Source organism: Ovis canadensis, chromosome X (genome assembly GCF_042477335.2).
Source record: "Ovis canadensis isolate MfBH-ARS-UI-01 breed Bighorn chromosome X, ARS-UI_OviCan_v2, whole genome shotgun sequence".
In the NCBI taxonomy this organism is placed as follows: domain Eukaryota; kingdom Metazoa; phylum Chordata; class Mammalia; order Artiodactyla; family Bovidae; genus Ovis; species Ovis canadensis.
The window spans coordinates 10,529,756-10,549,311 of record NC_091727.1 but is presented as its reverse complement, the minus strand read 5'-3'; the positions used below and the strand labels follow the sequence as shown (position 1 = coordinate 10,549,311).

Genomic DNA, 19,556 nt, shown 5'->3' with positions numbered 1-19,556 from the left:
GGATATCGTGTTTAAGGGGAGTATGAGCCTGGCTCTAAATGACTGCAAGTGACAGCAACCAAGTTGTTGCCTTTTAAGGGAACATCCTATATGAGATGAGATTCACCTGAACCTCAGCTTAAATGCACTCAGAATATAAGAAGTCAGTCTCACAGTAGTGTACCAGAAGACTAAACAATGTCCAAAATAGTGTAACTTTGAGTTGCATAAGTTTAGAATATTAGTATTATAGGCCTCAGTGCCTATTAAGAGGCTATGGAGCCCTGCCCTTTGCCTTAAGACCCCAAAATCTCCTTTCTTTGACTGTCTTTCTCACCAAAAATATGCTATCATTTTTTCTGAATGAAGAATGTTCTTTGTCATCTTTAGCATAACCATTCTCATTACAAAGAACTGTTTTGGGGAGCATTAACTACATGATGCACATAAGTACTGTGGGCACAGAGAATTATGGAATATTTCTTCTCCATGAACAAGACATGATCAAGGGGAGGACAGGACAGAAGCAGTGAGAAAGTACAAAAAGATAAAAGCATGTACTAAGTGTTCAATGACAATGGATGAAATACCAAACAATAAAACTGAAGGTTAAAATTTCAGTAAAGAGTTAGTAGGAAAAAAAATACAATCAAAGATGGGAGTTTTCTTTTATCCATTAAGAATTACATTGTTAGAAACAGGCTGTCAGAAACAGAACTGAAAGAATGTCTTAGACGAGGTAGGTAGTAAGTTTTCTTACACATAAAACAAGTGAAAGGATTGGGCTAGTATAGCAGTTCTACAATGTCATTAGTGTCTCGAGTTCTCTCTGTTTTGCCATTCCTAGTGCCAGCTTTCCTATTCAAGATTGTCTCATGATCACAAAATGTCTGCTATATGTCCAGTTATCATGTCCATGTCTTGGACAGAAAGCATAAGGAAAAGGGGCGCTCAGAGGGTCATCCTTGCTGAGAGAGCTTCCTTTTAATAATTTCTTAGAAGCCTTCCACCCAATGCTTGGTCTCTGATATCTTTAATGTTTTCAGCCAGGTTAATACCTGCCATAATTGGCACCTCCTCTGTTGTCATGGTACCAATAAATAATAGAAGAATGGATACTGGATAGATGGTAAGTTTTGGTATACAATTCCACTTTTGCTGATATTGAAAAATCAAAACCACGTAGATCTTCTAAGCCAGAGGAGGACAAATGCCTATGGGCTAAATTCAGCCCACTGACTATTTTGGCAAAAAAAAGTTTCACTGAGACTCAGCCACACCCATTAATTTATGTATAGTCTATGAATGCTTTTGCATTGTCACAGCCAAGTTGAGTTGTGACAGAGACTGTCTGGCCTGCAAGACCAAAAATATTTTCCATCTGTCCCTTTATGTGAAAACATTGCCAACCCCAATTCTAGACAGATAACCGAATGGAAAAATGGGCAAAAGAAGGAATGGACTCTGCAAAAGGGATCGCTGAAGACCAATACACATATGAAAAGTGCTCTAACTCATTAGTCATCAGGGTGATGTTAATTAAAACCACAGTACAGTACCACTTAGTACCCATCAGAATGGCTCTAATTAAGGAAGAGTGAGAACTGATAATATCAGGTATTGCATTAATATGGGACAACTGGAATCCTCGTACATTTCTGGTAGCAGTATAGGTTGGTACCAATACTTTGGGCAACTAGTGAGCAGTACTGCTAAAGCAGAATATATGTCCTCCCTATAATGGAGCCATTCTATTCTCAGGCATATACCCAAAAGAAATGCCTACCTATGTTCACCAAAAACCATGTTCTAGAATGTTCTTATCAGCACTATTCATTAATAACCCTAGACTGGTAACATGCAATAGTGATGAAAGACACCAGATGAAAAAAAAAAAAAATACTGTCCACTGCAGGATTCTATTGATCCAAAGTTCAGAAAAAAGGCAAATAAAATCTACGATGGTGCTGGTCAGGAGAGTGGTTCCTTTTATGGGGTAAAGGTTGGGAGCGGGTTTTTCTTGCTCTAAGTAGTCATTAAACAGGGATGTTCACTTTGCAAAATGCACTGTTATGCACTTATAAATTCAGTACCATTCAGTTTATAAATGTATTATATCTCAATAAGGAGCATCACCCATCCCCCCAGAAAAAAATCCATATCCTTTAAATGATGGAAACCTTGCAGTGAGTAGTTAGTTTTCTATTAAAAATGTTTCCTAGATGATGTGTTCTTCCTCATACAATCTCAGGAGTCTCCACAACAGGGGCAGCCCTTTGTTTGAGACTATGTTTGCATTCTAGTCTCAGTAACAAATGGGACACATTTTCTGTTTCTGGCTTTCTGCGTTAGACTACATTCCCCCTGACAGTGTGGCCGCCTAGGTGGTCTCAGCTCCAAGCAGCCCCTGCCCAGGATAAGGAGGTTGTATCTCAGCTGCACTGGATTAACCCCCTGAGCAGACCCTGTGCCCCTGGGCTTTCTGGCCAAAGAAGAAAGTGAAGGTTGCAAGGTCAGCTGAATGTGTAATTCATGGATCCCGAGAAGGCCTTTTGGAAAGAGGGTTTCCCCCCGTTTCTGTTTAGTCTTAACATTGTGAAGTTGTAAAGAGGCGCTGGAGACTGAGAGAGCTGTTTGTATGCTGTGTTGTCTGCCTCAACTGCACTCTCGAGTTCTGGCTGGCTGCCCAGTCTTGTGTGGGAAGCTGCCTAAGATGTGTGTACTTCTCCAAAACATCATTTTTAGATTTTAAAAAGGATTAAAGTATTATTCCTCCAAAGCCAGAAACTCAGGCAGCTTTTAAAGGAGAAGTTCAGAAGAAATAGCCAGGTCTTTTTAAAGAATTACCCAAACTTTTGGCTGATTAGTTCAGTTCAGTTCAGTCGCTCTTTGTGACCCCATGGACCGCAGCCCTCCAGGCTCCTCTGTCCATGGGATTCTCCAGGCAAGAATACTGGAGTGGGTTGCCATGCTCTCCTCCAGGGATCTTCCTGACCCAGGAGTCGAACCTGTGTCTCCTGCATTGCAGGCAGATTCTTTACCAACTGAACCACCAGGGAAGTCATACAGACTAAATGAGCTAATATGTGAGGTACTCAGAAGACTTAGAAGTCACAGCCAATTAAAAATTTGATGCAATAAAAATAAATAACAATTCAAGTTTGCTTTCTTGAAATGTCATAAGGCTTTTAAGACAGGACAAAATCGTCGGACTCTAAGGGCCAAATGTAGACATGAGTGTTCTAGAATCTTCTGCATTTCTCATCTCAGAGCACATGATGTGGTGTATAATTGAATCCAGTGTAGACATATGCAAAGTCTATTCAAATTTGGAGTGACTTTGGAGGAACAGCATGTGTCCAAAAGCAGGTTTATACTTGCAAGGCGAGGGCACAGGAAAAGGTTTTCTTTTGATGAAAATTAGAAAACCCCAATCAATGAGAGGGAAATACTTTGACAAATGATTTGAAACTTGTGAATACAAACACAACAAATGTTTGCTTTTGGTTATGATTTATATTGCTCTAGAAAAAATGGGAGTAGGGGGCTGACTTCTGCACACCAAATGAATCCCATATACATTTACCTGAGACTTCTGGAAATAACAAAGGTATGTCTCTGAAAGCTTAGATATGCGGAAAAAGAGAATCCAGTTTGGACGTATGCCTGCTCTAAACAGGCTGGTTTATCTTAGGCAAGTTGTCTGTCTGCTTCAGGGCTACAAACGAAATAAAATAATTGAAATGTTAATTGATATATATGAAAGATACATTTTTTAAGTCCAAAGGAAAGACTTATAAAACTCCAGGAGGGAGAAGATGAATACTAAAAGTAGAAAAAAGATCAAATGAAATAAAGCGCTATTTTAGTTTTCTAAGTCAGGGGTCAGCAAAAAATTTCTGTAAGAGAACAGATGTGTTAGGCTGTTGGAAGCAGCCATAGATAAATACATGTATGAATGGATGTGACTGTGCTCCAGAAAGACTTTATTTATGGATGCTGAAGTGTGAATTTCACATAATTTGAATATCATCAAATATTATTCTTTTGATTTTTCTTTCAACCATTTAGAAATGGTAAAAACCATTCTTACTCCTATGCCAGATCTGAGACAAACATCTCCCCTTGCTTGTTCTTGCAAAACCAAAAAATGTTGAAGTACAACATGCCTTCCTTTTCAGGTTTTTTTGTAAATTATTTGAGTGATGGTTTTCTACCTTTGGTATTTTCCTGGATTTTTCTCTGATGCTTTATGCCCCTGCTAGAATGCTTTGTGCCCCTGTAGCACTTTTTAACATCACCTGTCATGCATATATTAAATGCTCATCATGAACTGAAATCCTGGAGACAGACTTCAGAGGAAAAAAGATATTAGCAATAGAAAGTGGTACAGAAGCGCCTCTATTTATGGAATTTCAGCTTGTGTACTTTCATAGATACAAACAAAACCATACTCTGGAATAAAGCCTTCTGGCTCTCTCTCACCATCAAAATATGCACTAAGAGGTTCTGGGAGCTCTCTTTGTTTCTGCTTCCCCCTGCCCCTGACCTTGTTTTTCAATTTACCTAATATTTACAGTACTTCTGTTTGGTGCTGAGTTTTGCCATTAACCCCATCTTGTATGATAACCTCAGGGGAAATGAGAGAAGAAAATGCTAGTAAGAAGTAGCAGAAAGAAAGACAAGATAGAAACAATTTTTCAAAATCCAAATAGGTCAGAAAAATTGTTGCAAGTCCCTTGGCAGGAAGAATAGCTTTGAGGACAAAAAACTTCATCATGGAACCTGAGAGTTCTATACCTATGTGATAATAGCAAATGTTGATACAGAGTTTATATATGCTCAGCACATTTCTAACTAACTGCTAAATACACACACGCACGTATACTAATTTAGTCCCCAGAAAAAGATGGTAATCAACAAATGATGTCATAAAATGATTGATGAAGCAGAGAAAAATTTAAGTGTATGTCTGGGGATCGACATTTTAGACCTATTTTTTTTAAATTGATTTACAATTTTGTGTTAATTACTGCTGTACAGCAAAGTGATTCAGTTATATATACGTTCGTTTTCATATTCTTTTCCATTATAGTTTACCGTAGGGTATTGAATGTAGTTCCCTGTGCTCTACAGTAGGACCTTGTTTATCTATTCACTATATGATAGCTTACATCTGCTAACCTCCAAACCTCCCACTCCATCCCTCGCCCCCCACCTTGGCAACCACAAGTCTGGTCTGTTCTCCATGTCTGTGAGTCTGTTTCTTTTTTGGAGATAGGTTCATTTGTGTCATATTTTAAAGTCCACATAAAAGTGATATCATGCGGTATTTTTTTTTGTTCTCTGTCTGGCTTACTTCATTTAGTATGATAATCTCTAGGGCCATCCATGTTGCCGCAAATGGCATTATTTTGTTCTTTTTATGGCTGGTAGTATTCCACTGTATATATGTACCACATCTTCTTTATTCATTTATTTGTTGATGGGTATTTAGGTTGTTTCCATCTTAGACCTATTTATGATAATCCAAGGGAAAGAAATAAATCCAATAAGTAAAATAAACCAGTTGTGAATGGTTCCATGGGTTTGCAGCTTTTGAAATTTATCCAAACTTAAAGTCCATCACTAAATGACAACTGGAGATGCAAAAGCTGCTGGGAAATTCCCCATAGTGCAGAAATTCTCTGTATGAGCAGATTAACCACTTCAGAAGATTTTCAGCATATGAAATGAAATAAGTCTACTGTGGGCAAAGATGCCAGATATAGTATTTATCAGCAAGGAAGGGGGTAAGCTGGAGTATGAAGTCTTAGAAGATCAATTCATACTTCACTGGAAATACATCTGGGGCTGCCAGCTTCTACTCTGCTCAGGATATCTGGACATAGGAACAGTCATAAACAGCTTTTAGAGCTTAACAAGTTTTCAACAGAAAGTATAGTGGATGCTTGCTATTGGTAGTCTGCCCAGAATATCTCGGATCTTTTACCATTCTGTGTCTGTTCCATCCCGCCATTTCTGTGTGGTTTGCTTCTAATGACCAACATCTGTGAACTTCTTCTGAGGATTTCCCTTGGGGTTCTTGAGCAGTTTCCCTGTACCCACAAAGAACAGGAAGTGCTTGGGAGTTTACATCACCCTGGGGCATCCCATAGCCCATGATTGGTGGCTGTGAGAATATTTAAGCTCAGCTCCTTTGGCTTGAGGTGGGACAATTCCAAAGCTCCCCTCAGGATCAGACTGAGACTGAGACTCTGCCAGAAATCACACCATTACTTGACTCCCTCCCCTTTCATACCCTGTTATGCTTATCCCTTACCAGTTACTCCTGGGAACATGTCCTTACTAAATCACTTACCCATGAATCTTTATCTTAGTGACTGTTTCTGAGGAACTCTACCTAAGGCAAGAAGCAACTGTATTATTAAGAGAGAGACAGCATAGGGCCTTCATTTGGCATTGAAAGAATAAATGAAAGAATGAACTTAATGAATTAATAGAAGCCGGTCGTTAACCTTGAACCACACATGTTATAGTCAGGGAAACAGGAAAGGGATAAAACATTAACTGACATTTTAGACTTGCAGATCCTATAGTGAAACTGCTTACATGGTGCAGTGCCTTAAGCTGATGGTCATACAGGCTCATTCTAAATGTTACTGGGAAGAGCACATCTCCACCTCCCAGGATAGCTGCCTCCTCTTGCATTAGTCAATTTATTATAAAGACCTTCCATCTTTCTTTCCGTTCCTTTCCTTTCTTCCCTCCCTTCCTTCTCTCTGTGTCTGTCTCTGTCTTTCATAGTTTTATGGAAATAGAAAAGAGTCCACCTGCAATGCAGAGACCTGGGTTCAATCCCTAAGTTGGGGAGATCCCTTGGAGGAGGGCATGGCAACCCACTCCAGTATTCTTCCCTGGAGAATCCCCATGGACAGAGGTGCCTGGGGGGCTACAGTCCATGGGGTCACAAAGAGTTGGACATGACTGAGTGACTAAGCACAGCACACAGCACAGAGTTCACATTTCATACAATTCACCCATTTAAAGTGAATCATTCAGTGGTTTTCATACATTCAGAGCTGTGCAACCATCTCCATAATTAATTTTAGAACATTGTCATCACCCCAAGAAGAATTTGTGGGCCCTCTAGCTATCAACCCTCTCAGCTCCCCAACCCCTTCTGTCCCCAGCCCTACACAGCCATGGATCTACATTTGGTCTCTGTAGCTTTTCCTGTCCTGAACATTTTGTGTACGTGGAATCATGTAATATGTGGTCCATTGTGACTGGATGCTTTCACTTAGCATAATGTTTTCAGGATTCATCCATGTTTTAGCATATGACAGCATTTCATTCCTTTTTATGACTACATAGTGTTCCAGTGTATGGATAGACCACATTTGATTAACATTTGAGTTGTTTCTATCTTTGGCTATTGTAAATAATACTGCTATAAACATAAGTGTACAAGTTTTTGTATGGACATGTTTTCATTTCTCTTCACTGTATACCTAAAAGTGGAATTGCCAGGTCAAATATAGAAAGTTATTTCTTATGCTGAGCCAAAATCTGTTTCTTCATAATTTCCACTTGTGATCCTGGTCCAGCCTTCTGGAGAAAGCTGACCAAGCTTTCCTTTCTTACACATGACATCTCCTCAAACCGTTCATCATTGTCCTCATGTTCATTTCCAACTTTCCCAGGCTGAATTTTCTTTGTTCTTTAGATCAGACCACTGTAAAAATGGGACTTCACAGAAATGCAAAATGATAGCCTTGAAGCTGTCATACTGTCTGTTATGATGTACAAAACAGCTCTCTTTTGCTCCAAATCTCAGACTGTCCCTTCAACCATAAGGAACTAGTGGCCGACAACTTTGCTTTGCCAAGACAGGAGACAAAGAATTATTTCTAGGTAGGAAGGTTTGTTTTTTTTTTTCAATAGTACCTGAAGGAATTTTTCCCTTTGGAATATCTAAAAGGACTAACAATTTGTGTAATTTATACACATTTGTCATTTTTGGACATGTTCATGTGAGAAAGTGAGTTCCATGGTCTTGAAAAATAAAATTTAACAGAAATCAGTTATCCCTAAGAGCTTTGAAACAAATAATGTATAGCATTCTTTTTACTTTTAGTCATGAAGACCCTGAAGAGAAAACTTGACAAAACCACAGGAAAAATGTAACAAGTCACTCAGCAGGCTCTGGGTTATGATCAATGAGGTCAAATGTTATGTTTATTTCTTCTTCAGCAATTACAAATGAATCTTGCTTGTTTTTTCAAACATTTAGAGATATTTTCCACCTTCTTTCAACATTAAATCCAGAGCTCTGGGTGGATTCTGACATTGTCTTATGCCAGCTGCTTGACCTTGAACAAGTCACTCAGCCCTTCTAAGCATTACTTTCTGCATCTTACTCCCATGATGGCAGTGGTTCTCAAACTATGTTGTACATGACAGCAATCAAGGGATCTTGCTAAACATATTATTCCTGAGGTGGTGCTCTAAGAAATTCTGATTCAACATGTTTTGGGGAGGTCTACACAGTCTATTTTTTTTTAAATCCCACCCCAAGTGATTCTGATGCATGTGTTCCTAAAGACTGTATTTTCAGAACCACTGATTAGCTATTTCTTCCTGATCCCTTTTCCTTTTGTCCTGTCTTCTGCTGAAAGGGAGAAGGTAATATCTTTCCAGGTAATATCTTTCCATGTATGTTGTGTCTATGAACATGAAGAAAGATGGCAACCAAGCTTGAAATAAGCAAATATCCTAGTCTAACACATAGAATTCTGATATATTAGGATTATTGTGACCAGAAGGACAATTGTATCCATAAAGTAGGGTTTGTCAACCTTGGCAGTATAAACATTTGGGACCAGATCATTATTTGTTTTATGTATGTATGTGTTGGGCGGGGGTGGGTAGGGATTGTCTTGTTCACTGTGGAATTAAGTATGACTAGCCACTACCTTGGAGAAGGCGATGGCACCCCACTCCAGTGTTCTTGCCTGGAGAATCCCAGGGACAGGGGAGCCTGATGGGCTGCCGTCTATGGGGTCGCACAGAGTCGAACACGATTGAAGAGATGCAGCAGCAGCAGCAGCAGCCACTACTTACTGATTACCAATAGGACATCCCCTAGTGTGTCTCCAGATCCTGCCAGATGTCCTTTGGCAGACAGTGTTGCCCCTGGTTGAGAACCACTTTCTTAGAGCATGGTCCCAAAGAAAAAGAATCAAGAAATTAAACTTGGCTCCATTGCACAGCAAGGCAAAGAAGGCAATGCCAAACCATTGATGTTCGACCTTTATGTGCCAAGCATTCCTTGGAGATCTGGAGCTCTGGTCCATGCTCTCTATTTGGTGGATTAATAGGATACAGATAGGTTAGGTGACTTGGCAAGCAAAGGACATTCTGTTTCATTCTCCTTGTTTTATTACACTCCTAAGAGCGAACTCTTAACGTTTGCCTTATATGTTCTGCTCACTATAAAAAATTTAAATCACAATCATAAAATAGATTAATTAGGGGAGGGGAACTGATACGTGTGGAATTGCCTGAAATGGGTGTCATCATTCATAATACTGCTGAAACTCCAAAACTGGGGATTTTTGAGGATGTAACAGTGGTTTCCTTGGGTGACTAGTCAAGTGCTCTAAATGACTCTAATAATAGCTGCCAGTTTTGATCATGCAAATGGTCAGTTTTTTGCACCATCTGTTAGCCTTTTGACATGCTATGCTGAGTGGAAACCCACTTGCATGTAAGTTCCAAAACTTAGTCGTACTCTTCCACTCTAGGGAAATGTCTTCTTGTTTTCTTTGTTGGCACAAGACCCACTCCACTAAAAGAAACTGTGTTGTTGGTGTGAGATGTACTGCTAAGTGGAAATTATTAAAGAGTGAATTTCTTATGTCTATGAAGTATTTGTTTCTCAGCCTCTGTACCCTTGATGTTTGGGGCAGGCTAGTTCTCTGTGGTGGGAATGTTGTGCATTATAGGATGTTTAGCAACATCCCTTGCTTCTGCTCACTAGATGTAAGTGGCACCCCCACACAGCTGGGTCAATAAAAAGTATCTCCAGACATTGCTGTGTGTCCTCTTGGGGGAAAATTGTCCCCGCTGAGAACCACTGGCCTAGGAGGTATGGATGGGGCACTGGCAGCATCTGCCTCCCCTCTTCATAAGAAGACACCACAGCGACTTAATGAATGAATCTGACTTATCAAAGAGTCTCTACTTTGAAACATACTGGAATGGCCTGTGAAGAGATTTGGACCCAACTTCAGTTACATCTCAGCCCCACCATTTACCAGATGTACGAAACAAGTGAAGCACTCTCATGAATAAAATGGAGATAATTGTACTCTCCTCACACAGTTATTCTGAGGGTCTAGATTTGCTATTTGTAAAGCCTCTGGTTGAACAAAGGGCCAGCAATGTAGGTGCTCAATAATGAGTGGAATTGCTGTCATCCCAAATTAGCACCTGCAGCATTGGTATTGTCATGAGTGTTCCATAGGCTTTACATGCTTGCCACACCGTGCAGAGGGAAGGAGGTTGTAATTGGTTGGGTGGAGATAATAGAATAACATTAAATTATGGATATGATGAAAAGCAGTTTCTTGATTCTCCAACTGTTTCTTGGGAAATCATAACTAGAGGGAATACAGTCTTTGTGTTTTGTTTGTTTGTTTGTTTTTTGCTTAATGAGCCTGAAATAGAAATCTTATTTTATTTTATTTTTTAGAGAAAGAAGATTTTAATTACATTATAATTCAGTTCAGTTCAGTTCAGTTGCTCAGTTGTGCCTGACTCTTTGAGACCCCAAGAATGACAGCATGCAAATTTTATTTTAGAAACATCTCTCTGTGGATACTTTTTGAGGGCACTCTCCTTGGCTCCAAGTCACTGAGTAGCAATTCTTCAGTGAAAATAACAAAATGGAGAGAAAAGGGCAAACCAGTGATGCTAAACTGAGCCAGTGAACAAAAGTAATGGTCACTTTTGTTTTCACCCACACCTCTTTCTCTGCGTCCATAGTTCATCAGATTCGCAGTTCCAGTTGTTGATGCATAGCTTCGTGATATTCTCTGTAGTAGGGGTCAAGGTTGAGGGCAAGAGTTCTGAGTGAAACTTTCTCCTCTGTCCTGTATCACCACAGCCCCAGGCATCATTCTGGGGACCTCCAGGAATTACTCAGTCCCTGGTCATTGGACCAGGTCTGTCTTTGGCTGGCATTCTGTCTCTGTAATGTACCTGGAGAGAGGAACAGGGCACTTCATTCTTCCTTGGATCTGTCCCATCCCCATATCCCTGTTAAGGTTAAAAGGAAGGGGGGAAGATTATGACTGTGGAACAAAATGATAATTCCTTAAGTGGCACTTATATTTATAGTTTGGTTGCTGAGGTTTGCCCCCACCATACTGTATGCTGAACTTCTGCCTAAAAATATATCCTCCTTCACTGAGAAGATTAACTGGTATATCCATTACTGTTACTCACACATGTGGATGGACTCAGCAATAGTGTTTCCAATGCTATGACTCTAGCACAGCTGGTAGGTCTTTCTTCATTTGCAAGAGACATGTGATTTTGGACAAAAAGGACCTTATGCCTGCTTCCCCATTTCTCCTTCCCGATCCTGGAGTTTAATTTCCTGAATTTTATCTTCATAGCCCCATGAGAAAACCTAGAAGAGAGACAATTTTAAACTGTATTCAGCCTTTATATAAACTATGTTCAGTCTATTTATACTGTAGTGTAAATAAAGATTCTAATTGGTATGATCAGTTTGGAAAACTGTTGGGCATTGTCCAGTAAAGTTGAAGGTATGCATGCCTATGAGCCAGCAGTTCTGTTTCCAGGTTTGCACCCTATTCAAGGGCGGGCACATGTGCGCAAGGAGATAGGTATACTGATGTTCAAGCTGTGTGTTTTCAGGAGTCCAAAACTGAAAAAGACACTAACGTCCACCAGCAGTAAACGTAGACAATGGACTACTAGACAGCAATGGGAATGAACAAACCATAGCTACATATGACAACATGGAAGAACGTTAGAAACATGATGTTGAGTAAAAGAAGCCAGATGCAGTAAAAATATAATTATGAATCCATTTATATAAAATTAGAAAGAAGGCAACACTAAGCTCTAAAATTTGTGAACACATAGCTTCCTAAAAAGTAGTAGTCCTCAAACAGGGGTGATGATGCCTCCCTGCCTGCAGGGGACATTTTCAGTGTCTAGAGATACTTTGGCTTGTCACAACTGTGGGAAGGAGATAATACTTTTATTGGGTGGGTAGATGCCTGGGATGCTGCTAAACATCCTGTGATGCACAGGATAGCCTCCACAACACAGAATTATTGGTATGACAACAAAATCACAAGCAAAATCAAAGCAAAAATAAACTATTGAGACTTCATGAAGCTAAAAACTTATGAACAGCGAAAGGAACAATCAACAAAACAAAAAGGAAATCTAAAGGATAGGAGAAAATACTTGCAAACCACATATCTGATAAGGAGTTAATATTCAAAATAGAGAAGGAACTCTAAGAACTCAGTAGCAAAACAAAAATTTATCTGATTAAAAAATGTGCAAAGGACCTGAATAGATGTTTTTCCAAAGAAGACATACAGATGGCCAACAGGCACATGAAAAGATGCTCAACGTCACTATAAGGGAAATGCAGATAAAAACCATATAACCACCTTATACCTGTTAAGATAGCTGTTATCAAAAAGACAAGAGATAAAAAGTATTGGCAGGAATGTAGAGAAAAGTACACTGTTAGTGAGAACGGAAATTGGCACAGCCATTATCAAAAACAGTACGAAGGCTCCCCCCAAAATTTAGAATTAAAAATAGAACTACCACATGACCCAGCAATCCCACTTCTGTGTACATATCCAGAAGAATTGAAATCAGGGTCTCTAAGAGACATCTGCATTCCCATGGTCACTGTAGCATTATTCACAATAGCTAAGCTATGAAAACAACCTTAGTGCCCATCTACACGGATGAATGGATAAAGAAAATATGGTGCATATATGTACAAAGGAACATTCTTCAGCCACAAAAATTCCTGCCATTTGAGACAACATTCATAGACCTTGAAGGAATTCTGTTAAGTGAAACAAAGCAGAGAAACACAAATACTGTATGATCTCACTCACTTGTGGCATCTAAAAAACTGAATTCCAAAATAGATGATAGATTGCTAGTTACCAGGGGCCGGCAGTGGGGGGATGAGGAGATGTTGGTCAAAGGATTAAAAACTTGCGGTTATGAAATAAATTTTGAGCTATCTAATGTGCAGCATGGTAACTTTAAGTAACAGGACTGTACTGTACACTTGAAAGTTGCTAAGAGGGTAAATCTTAAATTTTCTCATCACACACACAAAATTGTTCACTGTGTGAAGTGATGGAGGTGTTAAGTAATCTTATGATCATCATTTCACAATATGTGTGTGTATCAAGTTACCACACTGTACACCTTAAATTTGCACCATGTCAGGTATAGCTCAGTAAAGCTGGTGGGAGGATTATTGGTCCCCTAGTGTCAGTAGTACTGAGACTGAGAAACCCTGCTATAAAAGGGAAGCAAATAACTCTGTAAAAGACAAGACAGTGTCTGCCCCTGGTTTGGGGTTGAGGGGAGGGTGTTATAATGCAGCCGAAGGACACTAGCAATATTCTATTCCTTGATCTCAGTGATGGTTAGATGGGTGTATGTTTTGCAATAATTCATTTAGCTGCACATTGTATGTTATCGATTTTTCTGTTTCAAAAATTTAACAATACTCTTGGAGGTGGGTTGACAGGATAAGCAGGATGGAAGAGTATAGGAGGTGGGTTTGGAGGAAGAGGTTCCCCATCTAAGAGGGCCCCACACCTGCTCTGTCAATGACAGGGCTGGGTGTGCAAGAAGAGCCTCATGCTCTGATCTAAGTGCATTTTAGTTCTCACATGGGCCTTTGGCTCCTCCTACACCCTGAAGCTGAATTTGCTTTCATGGATTTAGATAAAGTTTTCCTTTAAAAAATGTAATCACCCTTGGGTTGGCATGAAATGTGGAAAATATTAACTCAGTTTATAGGCAGGCAGAGTAAATGCAAACAGAGAGTTTAACTTAAATGTCCTGGCCAAGAGGGCAGCTGTCAGTACTGGAAATGCTGTAATATTTGGGGATAGGAAGTCATGAAAATGCCACTGATAGCGTGACATATTTTCTCTTAAAAGTGATGCTAGTAGAGAAACTCCTGAAGATTATTTTTGAGTCCTCTCTGGGGAAAATTGTAAACATCAGAGAAATTTATTTTAAAAAAAGATGACTAACCAAAAGAGAGCATTAGCTCATCAGGCTCTTAACCAGTGAATGTTATGAACTTCAGCCTTTTCTGAAGTGAGGTTTTTATGTGTTCTCTTTATCGCCCTCCATCACCCCAAAAGATCAAACCTGAATTTTGAAACCATCTGCCATTTAATGAATAGGTTAAATGACCTAGAACAATAACTGCAAATTATACACACTTAGAATATTTATTGAATAAGTAACCTAGTGAATAGTTAAATAACGTGGAAAGGATACTTGGAAGTAGAGATGTGCAAAAAAAGAATTTTTTCTTAGAGTGGTGTTTAAAATATACCTTGAAATAGATTCAAATAAAAACAATATGTGGAATTCAAATTGTTTAAGATTTTTATTGAATTATAGTTGATTTACAATGTTTCAGGTGTACAGCAAAGTGATTCAGTTATACATATATATGCATGCACATATATTCTTTTTCAGAATCTTTTATATTATAGGTTATTACAAGGTATTAAATATAGTAATGTGCCTCTGTTAACCCCCGATTCCTAATTTATCCCTCCCCCTTCTCCTTTGATAACCATCTTTGTTTTCTACTCTTTCTGTTTTGTAAATAAGTTCCTTTTTATCATTTTTTAAGACTCCATATATCCGGGAGTTGGTGATGGACAGGGAGGCCTGGCATGCTGCGGTTCATGGGGTCGCAAAGAGTCAGACACGACTGAGCGACTGAACTGAACTGAACTGAACTGAATATAAGGGATATCATATGATTAAGTTGTTCAGGATTTAGCAGACCTCTTAGAGTTCTGCACAATCTTCTAGATCCTTTGCTAAGTCTTGAAGAAATGGATTGAGAACTGAAGAGGTGTATAACTCACTCAGAGATGAATTGAAGAGTCTTGCAGCATGGACTGATGATTTCTTTTCTTAGATGCTTTGTCCTATCTCCTCAAACCTTTCAAACACAGAAAAAAAAAAAACAACCCTGTTGCCCTTGAAAATTTAAGTCCAACTTAGCAATGACAATTTAGCAAGAAATCTGCTAGCAGACAGAAGTCATTCCTAAAGTGTAAGTACACAGTTTGGGGAGTGATGAATTATTTTTGGCTTACAACAATGCTGTTTAGTGACTTAATAAATTTTTCAAAGACAGAATACAAACAAAGATCTAAGATAACCCAATTTTGACCTGGAGGTGACATGTTCAAGGATAATGGTCAAAGCACTATGTTTAAGTTGTTTTTTTTTTTTTTTAAATCCAGGGACCCGATTATTATTGTGTGTATGTAGATAGACAGATAATGAAATTTTTTTTTAGGGAAAGGGATTTTTAGCTTTGAGGGCTTAATGGCAGGTGTAAAAGAGGAAGAAGTCATTAGGCTAGAGAGCTCCTTTTTCTAAATAGAGCACCAGGAAGCAGCGGTCGACCTAGGGTATTTGCATATGCATGTCCTCCTTTGGCCGCTCCAGCAGCACTCTTTTAAGGGTGCCAGGTAGTGAAGCTTGTACTGCTTCTCCTCCTTGTTCTGAGGGTCTTTGATGACATAGCTCTAAGGGTTGCTTTCAGCAGAGGAGCAGAGTGAAAGTGAAGAGGGGACTTTAATGTGTTGTCTTTCCAGATCTGCCTGGACGTGTCTGAGAGTAGGGAGGGCCTCTAAGGTGACTGGGTTCATTCTCTTCACCCACTCTGCAGAGGCAAATGTGATCTGAGTAAGGCAGGCTGAAGGGAGGAAGTCGCTCAGTCGTGTCTGACTCTTTGAGACCCCATGGACCGTAGCCTTCCAGACTCCGCTGTCCTTGGGATTTTCTAGGCAAGAATACTAGATTAGGCTGCCCAGGGATCGAACCCTGGTCTCCTGCATTGCAGACAGACGCTTTACCCTCTGAGCCACTAGGGAAGCCTGCAGGGAGGAGACCTGGGCAAATGGCAAAACTGACTTTCTCTTAAGACTGATAGCACTCTGGCTGGAAGTTCCTGGTTTGGGCTGGGGGTTGAGTTTAAATTTATTTTTGTTTCTTTGCTATTACAGTATAAAATACACATGGTGAAGGGTGTAAATTGCCCAAACCTGAACTGTACCATTCAGTGAATTTTTACACATGGGTGTCTTTGGGTAGCTGTTATACAGAATAGGATACAGAACATTTTCAGAACCCTAAAAGGTTCCCTTGCATCCCCTTCCCAGTGAGTACCACCTCCCCATCTTGCAAATCATGATTCTGGCTGCTGTCACCAGAGATCACATTTCCCTATTTAAGTTCAACATGTAAATTTCAACTTCTGAATAAATAAATGGAATCTTACAGTACGTTCTCTTTTTCAGTCTGATTTCTCTCTCTGGACACAGTGTTTGTGAGAATAATCCATGTTGTCGTGTCCAACAGTAGCATTTTCCTGTCATTGCTGAGCAGTATGTATTCTCTTGTATGGAGGGACCAAGGTAGGTTCCTCACGCACCAGTTGATGGACATTTGGATAGTTTCCATGTTGATGATTCTGTTTAAGGATATTATGAATATTCTTGTACGCGAGAAGGACACTGACATCCATGTCTCTATATATTTTTGAGTTGGGTCAGAGGGTAGGCATATGGTCAGCTCTAGAAGATGTAATCTTACAGTTTTCCAGGCAGATGACCTGTCATGGCATCTAGTAGTAGATTCTCTAGGATACCTGCACCCCTGGCTTCACATTCTCACACCTGTGAAGAACTGACACTTGTGCATGCATGCTCAGTGGTGTCCGACTCTCTGCGACCCCAGGGACTGTAGCCCACCAGGCTCCTCTGTCCATGGGACTGTCCAGGCAAGAACACTGGAGTGGTTTGCCATTTCCTTCTGCACAGGATCTTCCCTATCCAGAGATCGAACCTGTGTCCCCTGCATTGGCAGGCGGATTCTTTACCACTGAGCCACCTGGCAAGCCCGGAATTGACACAAGCCACCCACAAATCCATCCTCTATTTAATAGCCACCCCCTCTTGGGCTTGGAATGAATGATTTCATAGAGTCTGGAGTTTCTCTACTCTGGTCCCAATCCCTACCTTTGTCTGGATGTGGCTTGTGAGAGGCTGCTGGTGAATCACAGAATGTCAGGCCTGGGGAGGGACCTTGGCGCTCAAAGTGTAGGCTTCCACCAGGGGATTGAGAAGTAGAAGTCAGTTTTAGGTGGCGTTGTGAATCTGAAGTGTGTGCTAAAATCATTCAGTTAATCTGGCAGCATTTGCAAACAGTGTGTTTCTTCTCTTTCCAAATCCTCACTGTGTTGTTTTCTGATTTGCTAAGACAAAGAAAGGAGGGTTCCGAGCGCTCCCCCACCCCCAACTCGGCTCCATCCTGGCACCCACGTTAGTCTTCAGTGCCAGCTGAAATTCCTGCAGATTTTCCAGGACTCCCCCGTGCCGCCGGGTTCCCTAGACATGCCCAGGTCCTGCACGCCCTCTGGGACTCAGTTGGCCTGAAGTGGCGTGGCCCAGCAAGCCTCCAGCCCGGCCTGCCTCTCCTCAACGGCTCCCCGAGGCAGCTGACTTGGCCCCTCCTGAGGTTCCCGCCACTGAGATTCTCTCAGAGGAAGACTTCCCAAAGACTGAAACTCCACCCTCCCCGGGGGCCGGTTCCGAATCGGCTTTCGGCGTCAGGCCCACACCTCCTTCAAAGTTAGTCAAAGTCTCTTTCTTGGAAACCCAAGCTCTCTCCCTCTCGCTGGTTGGTGAAGGCGTTAGCAGCCCCGGCCCTGGCATCCCGGGGCCGTGGGCTCGGGGAGGGGCGGGGTGGCAGGAGTTCGGAGCGCCGGCCGCCCTGACACCTGTCGTGGGCGCGCTCGGTCGCTGTAGCCCCCAAACAGCTGGCAGCGGCGGTGGAGACTGGGGCTCGGCAAGAGCGGAAGGAATTAAACGCCCGCCCATCGAATCTGACTCGGCCTCTCCCTCCTCCTCCTCCTCCTCCTCTTCCTCCTCCTCCTCCTCCTTCTCCTTCCCCTTCGCCGTCGCCTCCTCCCTGTCCCCACCGGCTCCGCGGCGGGACGCTGGTGCCCCGGACGCTTTGCACCGTGCTCTGGGCGCAGGGGGCAGGGCTCGAGTCTGGGGGCTGCCCGAGGATGGCGGTAAAATAGGGGGACCCCGGAGAGGCGCCACGACCCCAGCCTGAGCCCCAGAGCCCGCTACTCCTCCCCCGGTGGCGACATGGGGGACCCGGTGAACCGCGAGAAACCGCAGCTGCACTATGCGGTGAGTGTCCCGGCGCGCGCAGAGGCGACAGGGGGCGCCACACGGCCGACCTAGGGGGACGGCGCGGAGTTGAAAGGATTCGGGGCTCCGCAGAGGTCCTCGGTGTGTGATTGGGGGGGGAGCGTTGGAGAGTGCCCCGTGCGTCACCCCTAGTGGCACCAGCTCTGAAACTCGGGTGCCCCTTAGAAGGGGAACCCCCACTCCCAGAGCCCGTGGTCCTCTGCCCCGCGCAGTGGTCACTGCGTTTGGGGTCGGGGACTGGACCCTGCCGCCGCCTCTCTGGCCAAAGTTGAGAAATGGGACTCCCGGGGCTGGCCCAGGTTCACCCACCCAGTCTTCGGTGAGATACACCACAAGAACCCACAGAGAACTGGACGGGAGGTCGGGGGACTTGGCGATCCCAACGTGTGACCAGTGGACCCTCTGGAGAAGCCCTGCAGGGTGCGTTGGGGTGCCGCCGGTTTGCTCCTTGGAAAGGGGGCGTGCATTTCCCTAGGAGTTTGTAGCGGGACACAAGGTTGCACATTTTCTGATTTAATATAAGAAGGTGGTAGGGTGTTGTGTGTTGGTGGCCTCTCTTCCTGTTGCCTCAGATATTCCACATTTCTTGGGGTCCTACTGTATGCCAGGCACTGCGCGGAGCTGGGGACCTCAGGACACACGAGAAATAAAACTCGTGGAGTTTGCCTCCTTTAAAGAAGGAATCAAGATTTCTAGGTGAATGATGGGACCGACCAGATCCAGATTGTCGACTGAGTTTCTTTTTGAGAAAGAGAGAAGACTTAAGAAAAAAAATCCAATGAACATAGAGTTGTTTCTGAGGAATGGATACTACTTGTAAAGATTCTGAGCACCGCCTCCAGGAAGCCGACAGGCATCTATGTTAGTTTACCCCAGTCTTTGGACTTGTCTCTGTGGTAGATGTGTGGCTTTGATGTGGGGCATTGCAGTCGTTCTGGCATCTGCTACTTTACTGACTTCTCCCTGACATGATTTTCACTATTGAGATGGGACATT

General features: G+C 42.0%; 1 protein-coding gene and 1 pseudogene across 5 annotated transcripts in view; both read left to right on the top strand.

Annotated features, from left to right (window-relative positions):
- Positions 1-18,459, top strand: part of LOC138930065 (glycogen synthase kinase-3 beta-like) — a 242,826-nt pseudogene extending 224,367 nt beyond the window's left edge.
- The window catches only part of ARHGAP6 (Rho GTPase activating protein 6), a 540,556-nt gene that overhangs the window by 244,424 nt on the left and 276,576 nt on the right, over positions 1-19,556 (top strand). For 2 of the 5 annotated variants that reach the window (XM_070289746.1, XM_070289745.1), the window contains exon 1: positions 17,929-18,539. The exons of the other annotated variants lie outside the window; for them this stretch is intronic. In XM_070289746.1, coding sequence (XP_070145847.1) covers positions 18,495-18,539 — 45 coding nt within the window. In that variant the 5' untranslated portion in view covers positions 17,929-18,494. Of the gene's footprint in view, positions 1-17,928; positions 18,540-19,556 lie in introns of those variants that run through there. 5 annotated transcript variants of the gene reach the window in all.